This window comes from Petromyzon marinus, chromosome 66 (genome assembly GCF_048934315.1).
Source record: "Petromyzon marinus isolate PM22_M1 ecotype Great Lakes invasive population chromosome 66, UKy_Petmar_22M1.pri1.0, whole genome shotgun sequence".
NCBI lineage: Eukaryota > Metazoa > Chordata > Hyperoartia > Petromyzontiformes > Petromyzontidae > Petromyzon > Petromyzon marinus.
Window position 1 is genome coordinate 2,403,689 of NC_133732.1, and position 11,460 is coordinate 2,415,148.

Consider the following 11,460-nt stretch of genomic DNA (forward strand, 5'->3'; position numbering starts at 1 on the left):
CGGTTCGCCGGGTTCCCAGTATGGCGTAGACCTAACCGCTACACTACCGCTCCTTATACACTCACTTTGATAGAAACACACTGAGAACACGCGATGGAGTTAGTTTGATCCTGTCCGCTTATTGCATTTCTCGAATTGTGACCAAAACACGCACGCGCGGGCTCGTGTGTGTGATATCTCACCCTCGCCTCTACTGCTACCGTCATCACCATCAGCCAGGGACTATCCGCTGCTGGATGAAGGCCTCTGTAATCAGCCGCCGCCACCTCTTTCCATGCTGTGACACGTGTGTATGCACGTTCAACTTTTTTCGCAACATACGTAGTCAACCGTGCTAATCGAAGGTGCGGGGGAAGGAAACTTTCACACACACACACGTGTGCTTGCGCGTGCACAACAACCGCCTTTCGCCACTAAGCGGCGGTGACATCACCACCGCGCTTGCGCCAGGCTATATGCACCTTGAGGCCACGTGAAATTTCGAACTCCCGCTGGCAGGTGATCACGGGGCAGATCCAGTGGGTGCCATGGGTCGACTAACTGAGATGACTGGCTGATGTACCATCTGTGCCCTTTTATGTGCAAGCTTCTTGTGTTTGAGCCACCCTGTGCTCCACGTGTTGTTGTGAGCATCGCTCCTCTGCCCTCGGTTGTTGCTGGAGTGTAACTGCCCAATAGCATTCTTAACAAGCCTCCTCCTTAGATGCCCATCTTGACACCGATGGTACCAGCCATCGGCAAGTCCACTCAGCTTCGCATCCTCTTGTACCACATGACTCGATCTCTATTTTTCACCCTTGCCACGCCGTTTAGCCTCCTCTATCCGGCCGAATAAAAGCTGTTTAGGCATTTGGTGGCTGGGCATGCGGGCTACATGAACCAGCTTATGCAGCCTTGCGTGCCAGAAGAGCTCACCGATGGATTTTTTCCAGATCTTTAAAGATTTTTTGTGAGCTCCTCACACAATCCACCCTGTTTAAACCCAGGATGGATCATAGGCAGGTCAGCCTAATGTTTCTAACCAGGCAAGATGTTCCGTAAGGGGGGGTCCACGTTTCGCAAGCGTAAAGAAGGGATGGCATGACAGGCCGAGCCGATGGGAAGGTTCGTGTGGAGCAACAGACCAGGTAGCTTCCACAGAGCATTACATAACCAATGAAAAGATAATGCCGCTCGACTAATTCAGAGTGAGACATCTGCTGTGAATCCGAAGCTGGTCATGTGCTCACTGCCCAGGTATGGGAAACTCTCCACTCTCTCCACAACTGCCCCATCAACAATTGCGAGCTGTGGGGGTGAATTGTCCAATTGCACAAAATAGCCAGGCAGGTGCCTAGTTTTGGTGGGGCTGATGGTAAGGCCCCACCTCTTAGTGGCAAGCTCCAAATTAAGCAGCAGCGCCTCCAACTCCTTCTCTGAGTAAGCAGAAATCACCAGATCATCGGAATACATAACATGGTTGACCAATAGGGAGCCATCCCTTGACCTCACGTGGGCATCGATCAGCCTCCCATTGTATCTGTACCAGAGAGAAATTCCTCCGGTACGGCCATCGTTGGCATCACGAACTACGTGGTAGAAGTAGATGTTAAATAATGTTAGAACCAGAGTACATTCCTGTCATTCCCCAAGGTGAACAGCGAAAAGCTCCGACTCCTGGCCACGTAGTTTTACTAGGGCCTGCCCACATTCATGAAGACCCTTAACAATTTTGAGCAGAGAGTCACGGACTTCAAAAGCATAGAAGAACAACCGAGAGCCCAGGCCTACTGATAGTATCATAGGCCTTGACCAGGTCAATTAAGGAGAGATGTAGGTTTTGTTGGAATTCCCTACACCTCTGTTGTAGCAGACGGACAGAAAACATGGCATCTGTGCAGTACGGCCCTTTCCTGAATCCACATTGGGCTCCACAAGCCTCACCTCAGCATGCCTGGCTGATTAATCCTTGCCAGGACCTCTCCCGCAACACTGAAGAGGGAATTGCCCCTGTAGGGCATCCTTCCAATCCTGCAAAACCCGTCTGCTTGTCCAGACTGTTATTATGATGTCATGTAGGTTTTCTCACAAACGCCACCATCCCTCAGAATTTCGCTTGGGAGATCATCTCTGGCTGGTGCTTTTCTTGTTCTCAGATTTTGGATCACCTTCTGTACTTCTTCAACAGATAGCACCTTAGCCAGCCACTCACAGGAGATGACTTCTTCTATACTCTTTGGTTCTTTCGGTAAAGTTACGTAGGTGGAAATAAAACAAAATAAATGACGTTTCGATCGCAACACAAGCAATCGTCATCAGGTGAACATCTGATAACGATTGCTCGTGATTTTACCTAAATAAGCAAACAGTATTGATTCCTGCAGTCACGAAAGCATCAAATCAAGATGACTACTTCTTCCAATATCTGAGGCATGACAGCCTCAGCATGGTCATTCCTATTTTTCCCGATGATGTTTTCCAGGCTGAGGGACTTACACTCCCCTAAGACCTCACAGAAATGCTCAGCAAATCTACAAACCTGTTCCTGGGGGTCGTAGATCATATCACCTTTTTTCCCTGTTGTAAATATTGTGATTAAAAAAATATAATAACTAAAAAATAGGTAAAATAATGAAATAAAAATGTACTATTGGCTCTCTCGTTGTCTCGGGCTATGTTTCAATAATCGTGATAATGTCAATGATTCTTGCTTCAACATGTACGATTCTCGCTTTAACGTTAATGGTTCTTTGCTTTAACAATTACCTGTGCAATTGTGTCAGGTCTTGGGATTCAGATCTCACCGCAGGATACAGTTCGTTATTACGACAATGATGCACGAGTTTAGGAAAGAAGCACACAGAAACCTGTTTTTAATCTAAGCAACTTTAATCTCAACTTCCCCGAACACCTTATCATCAAAACACCAACAACATTGCCCATGCAAATGTAGTGTATCAGAGCCGACTGGCGACTAGAAGTAGCAATTGCGGGTGTTCCCACCCAAGGGGAAGAACTGGGTCAAGGGTCATGGAAGCGATCCATGTTTGAGCTCTCAGAACCAGCTAGAAGGTTCGAGAAGGGGGGCGTGGCCAGGGCGTGGCCAGATCCCGCTGGAAGTATAAAAGGGTGCGAGAGACGGAGCTCAGTGGCTGTCTGTGGGAATCAGGGTCCTCTCGCCGTGGAAGTCGTCCTCGTCGTCGCCATCGCTGCTGTCATCTTTGTCATCGCCCGACGCCGCCACTGCTGGATAGTCAGCCAGCTATGCAGTCAGTTAGCGTCGTCGAGCTGGGTTGTCAGGTTAAATTTCCCACACTAACACAGCCACCTCGCACGCCGAGCTCGGCATTGCTGCTCTGCGATCTGCCATTAACATTCTAATATATCACATTAACATAGCCACCTCCGCTCACTCGTCGTGGAGGCCACTGTCCGTTCACATTAACATAACTAGCCCTGCCCACTTCGTTTATGACCCTTGGGCTACACCCATTTCAAACCTTTTAAAACAGTCTGCCTCAGCAGCTTTCCCACTCTCTCCTCCACCTGATGACGATTGCTTGTGTTGTGATAAAAAATTTTTATTTTTCTTTCAACCGATCTTCGTGACTTTACCGAAAGACCCAAGAATATTAATTCCTGCAGTCACGAAATCTTTAAGTCAAGATTTTTGCCAATTAGTCACTATAAAAACTATTTGCTCCTGGGCTGCACCGGATATAACAGCACATTCTATCATCAAGCTAACGTTTAATACCATAATGTTGGAAAATAGTCCTACGCGGTGGTGGTAAATCCAAACATTACAACTTTTCAAGCAAAGGCTTGTGAGTAAGTAACCTCTACGATGCCCGTCTCCCTTGTGTTCGGGACGCTGCTAAAGCAGCAGGGGGTGCTCCTTTTGCCTTTGTTGTTTCAAGGGAGGAGTTCACAGGCCTCAGTTACTGGGTGTTTTTTTTAGAACACGCTAAATCCATATGTGTGAAAAGATAACTATTACGTAAAAAGTAGGCGATATCACTCTTCATAAAAATTTTTGAAAATGGCATATACAACACCCTAATGATGGTGATAGGTGTGGCACTAGAAGTTACTTTTCCATGGAGTTGAACAGTGATTTGTGATCGAGTATTACTGAGGCAGACTCCATCTCCTCAGCAACCCGTGACCAACACCCATCTTTGCAGCGCTGTATGGCTCTCCGAATCTATGAGAGAATGCTGTGGTAAGCCTCCTCATTCTCTGACATGGGTTGCTGTAGACTGTGAAAGTGGACTTCGTTTTTTATCAGCCAGCCTGAACACCTCCTCTGTCCGCCAGGGTCTCTGGGGAGATTTGGACAGTGCACCCAAAGCAGCCATTGCAGCTGCATGAGCCACAGTCCAATAACTCGCCCATTTCCCCTCGGCATCAGGAATGGTGGAAGATCCAAACCCCAGCTGCAAGTGATCATGAAATTCTCACTTTCAACTTTCATTAGATAGCTGAGACCAGGCCGCTGTTTGTTCGAATAGGTTCCTGGATGTACACCCACTACCGGAGTGGAAGAATGGCATGCGCATCCTAGAAATGATAAGCCGATGATCAGTGGGCAGATCAGCCTCACGTTAGGGCCTGGTGTCAAGGAAATGGGCGCGTATCCACTTTTCCATCATCATGTAGTCCAGCAAATGTTCTTGATTGGACCCGGTATGCATCCATGATGTTGTGTGGATGCACCGATGCTGGAACAGCGTGTTGGAAACTACAAGACCATGGGCTGCACAAAAATATAGCAGCCTCCAACTGTTGTGTTTTAGCTGATCTGTCCGATGACTGCCAATCACTCCAGACCAGGTGCCAGCATCATGACCCACTCGAGACTCAAAGCCACCTAACAAGAAGACTATATCTCAAGGGGTCACTTTATCTAGCACCTGTAACAGGAGGTCTGTAAAGGCATCTGATTCATCGGCCTTGCCTGCATCCCTCCACTGATGTTCATCTTTGGTGGGGGCATAAATAACCACGACCACCATACCTTGCCTTTGATTGAAGGGAAAGAGAGCCCACAGTGGCCTGGGGCTTCCAGTTTCCCACACCTCACCTCTATGCTCCTATACCCCCTACATTCTTTTGTTCAGAAGAAAATGCACTCCCTGTTGTTTGGCAGTCTTCTGCCCCGAGTAGAGCACTGTCCACCCCTCATAGTGGCTGGAACCAGTCCACGGGACCTCCTGAATGCCGCAGAGATCCAGGTGGTATCAGTCCAGCTCCCGACAGAGGAGTGGCACGCTTTCCTCCACAGTGAGCGTTTGAACATTCCACGTGGCCACTCGCAATGGCTTCTTGCTGTTTCTGGAGGAACCCCAATGGTAATGATTCAGACCTCTGGCTCCACCAAATCGGGTTTGGGCAGGAGTTGTCATAGATACTTTTCCCCCCGGGACCTCCGGTACAAGATTAGTTAGATTTTTTTACATGTATTTTAGTGGTATTTGTATTGTATCATCCCCTCACACCCGTCCAAAATCCTGGTTTTGGACATATGGTGGCTACAACCACCATGAACGGGTATCGGCGATTTTGGAATTGGCCTTTCCTGGATGGCATTGCTCACATCCACCACAGCGTTACCATCTGGCACCAGTGAGGAGATAGGTGGTGGTTTTTGCTGGAAACATGAACATGCACACACATGTACACACACATGAACAAAGAAACATACAGATACATACACATGCACATATCATATAGATACACACAACGCATGAACATGCACACAACAACACCAACCGCCATTCGCCACTAAGTGACGGTGATGTCACCACGACGCTTGTGCCAGGCTAGGTGCACCTTGAGGCCACGTGAAGTGTCGAACGCCTGCTGGCAGGAGGTCACGGGGCAGACCCAGCAGGTGCCACTGGTTGGCTGACTGAGACGACTGGCTGATGCCCCCTACTATGCCAACTTGCTGTGATTTAGCCACCCGGTGCTCCGCTCAATGTTGTGAGCATCGGTCCTGCACCCTGCGTTGTTGCTAGAGGGTGACTGTCTCCAACTGCCCAGTAGCGTCCTTCACGAGCCTCCTCCACAGAGGCCGATCTTGACACCGCTGGTACCAGTCATCGGCAAGTCGACTCAGCTCCGCGTCCTCCTCTACCACATCACTCCATCTTTTCTCTAGACCATGCCACGCCTGTTTAGCCCCCTCTATCCGGCCGAACAAAAGCTGTTAAGGCATGTGGTGACTAGGCATGCAGGGTACATGGCCCAGCCAAAGCAGCCTTGCCTGCCGGAGGAGCTCACCGATGGGAATTTGTCCACATCTTTCAAAGATTTTTGAGCTCCTCACACAATCCAGCCTGGTTAAACCCAGGATGGATCGTAGGCAGGCCAACCTCAATATTTCTCACTGGCGAAGATGTTCCATTAGGGGTGTTCACGTTTCGCAAGCATGGAAAAGGGAGAGAATGACCATGGCCGAGACGACCTGAAGCTTCATGCGGAGCGACAGACCAGGTAGCTTCCACACAGCATTATGCAACCGATTAAAATATATTGCCGCTCGACTGATTCGGAGTGAGACCTCTGCTGCTAAACAAGATCCGGTCATGAGCACACTCGCCAGGTATGGGAAACTCTCCACTCTCTCCACAACTACCCCATCACCGATTGGGAGTTGTGGCCGTGGAGTGTCCGATGGTACAAAATACCCAGGCAGTTGCTTAGTATTGGTGGGGCTGATTGTAAGGCCCCACCTCTTAGCGGCACGCTCCAGTTTCAGCAGCAGTGTCTCCAACTCCTCCTCTGAATGAGCAGCAATTACCAAATCATCGGCATACATAACGTGGTTGACCAATAGGGAGCCATCCCTTGACCGCACCCGGGCATCGATCAGCCTCCCATTGCATCTTTACCAAGTGGAAATTTCTCCGGTACAGCTATTGAAGGCTTCATGAACTACGTGTTCAAAATAGATGTTAAATAATGTGGGAGCGAGAGGACATCCCTGTCGCACCCATGACGCTGTAGTCGAACTCGACGGTTAATTTGCATATCCTGGGCTTCTGGTGCGTTGCCTCGTCACCCAGGAGTGGAGGCGTGCGTCAGGGTTGTTGCGAACGTTCCTCGCGGTGGTCTCTATCTGTTTAAGTCGATGCGGTGTTCCGTCCTTGTCGACACGCGGGGTCGTTGTGTGAAGTCGGTGAACTGCAGGGTTTTGTACTCGCGTGCTATTACAGTCGCTGAGAGTTTTAAGAGTTGGTTGTACTTGGTTGTCAATGAAGTATTATCTGCCACAGTTTGTTCACGTCCTTGTGCATAACGAACCAAGGCATAGTCACGACATTCCAAATCTTGTTAAAATGATCAGAATTCCAGATCGAGTTATTGTCCTTCTTTCTGTTGCCGTGGAATAAAAAAAATTGAGGAAATTGCACGGGAGAGAAAATGGATCCGAACTCCTCTCTCTCCCATGTTAGAAATGAGCAACCCTCACAGCTATCAACTGGAATTGAAATATTTCCTCCTTCACTGCCGATGTCGGATGGGAAAATTGTTTAGGTTTCAAGACTTTTTCAGTTGTTGCAAGCTGCTATGCCTCTCTGCGTTGTCTAACCGATTCATATATCGCCCAGACACCCTGGATGACAAGGAGAAAGGTGGCTGAGAAAAGTGCCGGGCCTATTTTTCCTCTGGTGAGAAAATTTCACATCCGAAAATTAGCAGTCATTACCATAGCATTGGGCAAGCCGAGCACATTTGCAGATTATTGCTGGGTATTTTTCCGAGATATTGCCCAAAAGCTTTGTTTAACACGGGGGGGGGGGGGGGGGTGCATGCGTGTGCGTGTGAGTGAATGTATTCCCAATCTGTTTTCCCAGATGCGCTGATGGAAACACAAACGATTCACTCAGGGTACAGGAAAAAGCCGCTGAACACGGCGTCTCTGTGCACGTTGAAGAACAAATTAATGTGCGGAGCCTCCAACTCCAGCCAAACCTCGTCTCCGGCCTTGAGACTCAGCACGACGCTGCCGCTTATTGCGTCGTATTTTTCACCGCACACCTTAGAGATGACCTTCCCGTTTTTCATGATCATAACCACGAGATAGTGTTCATTGGAATGCGCGGACAGCGTGAAATAGTAGACGCCTGGGTGGGCGCAGGTGAACTTCCCCGTGCCGGCATTGTAATGGCCGTGCGGGTTGGTGATGATGACGTTGAACGTCACGGGGGAGCCGGCCGCCGGCGTGTAAGTGTCCACCTTCGCGGAGAAGGCCGACCTGGGCCCCACGCCGCTCTCTCCCTGCTCGCCTTTCTCGCCTCTGTCGCCCTGCTCACCTGGGACTCCCGGAGTCCCCTCGCGCCCCGGTTGGCCAAGAGGGCCCAGCTTTCCCGGCAGACCTAGGTGGACAACACGGTCCAAACGCACGGCGTGTGCATGTGTATGTGTCACCCCACGGTAGTGTAGCGGTTAGCGCTATACACTCGGCAGAGACCCGAGTTCGATTCCCGCTCATGGTCAACACGAGTGATGATTATCTGAAACGGTCCTGGGACTCCTTTCCTCGGTCGACTCATCCTCAAATTATTACCAAGTGTGATGTGTTAACAACGCCACTTTGGAGACAAAGGCGTGCCGGCCTTCATCGGTGCTCACGAACAGCACTTGCGACAACAGTCTGATAAGGCTATATAGAGGATCTTTGATTTTGTGTGTTCATCCCAACAATTGAGTCGTGTCCTGTGACAACCGTCTTTGCTATTTTGCAGGAAAACCTTGCCCGACGTGTCTGTATGGAACATGTGTTTCAGGTCTACACGGTGTACTGAGTGAGTTGTGTTTTCCAGAATATGGGGGTCATGTTCTGGCTATACACGGTGTACCTAATGAGGTATATTTTCCAGAGCATGGGGTGATGTTACAGCTATACACGGTATACCGAGTGAGCTCTAATTTCCAAAACATGAAGATACATAGAGACCCATGACTAAACTTGGAACTAAACTACTTGTTATTTTACCAGGTGTAAGGTCCACTGAGCTGCTGTGTTGCCATTTTTTTAGAAGTGACCTGCCTGTCGACAATGAAAAGGCTGATATCATCACGTGGCATTTTGTAGCAGCCAAATACTTTGAAGTCTAAACGTTGAAGGGAAAACGAGAGGACCCGAAGAAAAAATTACATGACCACGGAGAGAACATGCAAACACCGAATTAACATCAGGAATTGTCAGGGTTGTGATCGAATCGACGACCTCCTGTGTACCAGACGAGGGAGTTAACATCTCCAAGCTACCGCAGTGAAATAAATAGAGCAGTGAGCTCGGTTATTTCCTACCTCGATTATATTGAGTTGCTTGGCCCCTTCTGGTGTCTTTTAACTTCACGTAAAAATAATAAGAGAAGTGATGAATCGCTCTGTGACACATGCAGCCTGTCGGTGGCTAGATCTTAACTACCTCACTTGGTTTACAGGACGTCGTGTGCTTGATCACAATCCTGACACCTGCTGTTATAATGGAGTTTGCATGCGTCTCTCCCCGTGGTTGCGTGAATTTTTCACCGAATCCTCTGAATTTTCTTCCTTCCATATTTAGAAATTGATTTAGTAGACTAAATGTCCACGTGATGATGAGTCCACTTCGTCGAGCTATCATTACGTGTGGCCAGGTCGCTTCTGAACAAGAGTTACATTTGTCGTGTGGTGGTTATTCACGTCTAAAACTTCGTCTATTTTTGCTGTGTTACTTTATTCACAGCATCCCACACGGATGCTCCTCACGTTCAGCAACACGCACTCTTGTAGCGAACTCTTGCTTTTTTCCTCCGCTAGCCTGCTACTTCGAGCTTACTCTCTCTTGCTCCACTAGCCTGTTACTCCCCGCTCTCCTAGCCTGTCACGGACACTCTATCTGTATACTCTGATAGCTTCTCACCCCTTTAGCCTATCACACTCAGGCTAAAGATTCTGCTCGCCTCTCCTCTGCTAGCGTGTCTTGCCCGTGCCCACCAGCGGGGGCTCAGCCATCACCGCTGGCGAGGACGAGGTGTGGAGGGCAAGGTCCCGGACTTCTCTTGAAAAGTGTTCACTGCTTCATCTCCAACCAACTTAACCCCGTTGCTTCACACGTTCCCCATTTATCGCCCTCCTCATTAAGTGCCCTCAGATGGCCCTCATTAAGCCGGCGTCCTCCACCTTATCGCCACTGTCTCGCGCCTCCGTAGCGCCTACACCGCGTTTGAATTTGCAGCCAGCCAATCGTTGCCTCGGTCACTAATTGCTGGCGTCTCTCTGTCTGCTGTCACCCAGGCCACGCGCCTGCACCTGCTCGTCCTGAGGTGACCTCACTGTCTGCAACCTGTACATAAATGCAAATGTTGTTTGCAATCTCTGCGCACGTTATGCCACTACACATAGCTCAGTGAGGATTACTTGGTAAATCAAATAAGTATATGGAATCAGCTGCTAGGAGCACACGAGTCAGTGTCACAGTCCCACCTGGGTCCCCAGTCAAGCCTCGAGCCCCGACGTCTCCCTTGGCTCCGGGTGCTCCGGTAGTGCCTGCGAGAAGAACAAAGCATGGCTCGTCCACTCCTCAAGCCACTCTCAATTCACTCCACTCCCCTCCACGCACTCTCCTGCCTCTCCCCTCTCACCTCACTCTACTCCACACGAACCACTCTCCTTCGAGAATGAGCGAGTGAACGATTGAGTGAATGAGTGAGTGAACTATTGAGTGAGTGAACGTGTGAGCGAATGAGTGAGCGGGTGAACGATTGAGCGAACGAGTGAGTGAATGAATGAGCGAGTGAACGAGTGCGCGAGCGAGTGATCGCGTCGCACCACGAGCGCACCGTGGGGAGTCTCTGGGACCCGACCCCTCACCGTCTCTGCCGTCCCTCCCAGGGGCCCCAGGAGTCCCGTGCTGCCCTGGGGCTCCGGGCTGCCCGGGGATCCCGTTGATGCCCGCGCAGATGGTCCTCTCCTGCTGGGCTCCCACCACCACCACCACCAGCAGCAGCAGCAACAGCGGCAGGGCCGAGATGGACATCTGGGGACAGCAGTGGCGAGATGTTAACTAGCTTGCCCGGTATACAGGATGGATCTAAACTGCGAACTATTATTTTATCTTACCAAGTGAATTACAAATGAGCTGCTATATAGTCGCTCTTTTTTTCACAAGCGCACTGCCCCTCACAAATGAAAGTTCAATGATGTAGTGTTATCATCGTCACGTGAAAATGTACTCGTCTCTGTGCGAGTCTGTGGGTCATTGTGTGAGTCTGCTCGTCTCTATGTGAGTTTATGGGTCTCTTTGTGAGTCTATGGGTCTTTCTGTGAGTCTGTGGGTCTCTGTTTGAGTCTATGGGTCTCTTTGTGAGTCTAAGGTCGTTTTGTGAGTCTATGGCTCTCTGTGTGAGTCTGTGCGACTGGTTGAGGAGTTTATGGCCTTTGCGTGAGTCTGTGGGTCTATGTGTGAGTTAACCCGTCTTT

General features: G+C 49.6%; 1 protein-coding gene across 1 annotated transcript; it reads right to left on the minus strand.

Annotated features, from left to right (window-relative positions):
• Window positions 1-7,730: 7,730 nt before the first annotated feature.
• On the minus strand, window positions 7,731-11,017 carry LOC142906522 (complement C1q tumor necrosis factor-related protein 2-like). The gene is made up of 3 exons (XM_076054526.1): window positions 10,852-11,017; window positions 10,465-10,527; window positions 7,731-8,366 (listed from the first exon to the last, which is right to left on the minus strand). Exons 1-3 carry the CDS (start codon window positions 11,015-11,017, stop codon window positions 7,870-7,872), a joined length of 726 nt encoding a protein of 241 aa, XP_075910641.1. The 3' UTR covers window positions 7,731-7,869.
• Between the last annotated feature and the right edge of the window lie 443 nt (window positions 11,018-11,460).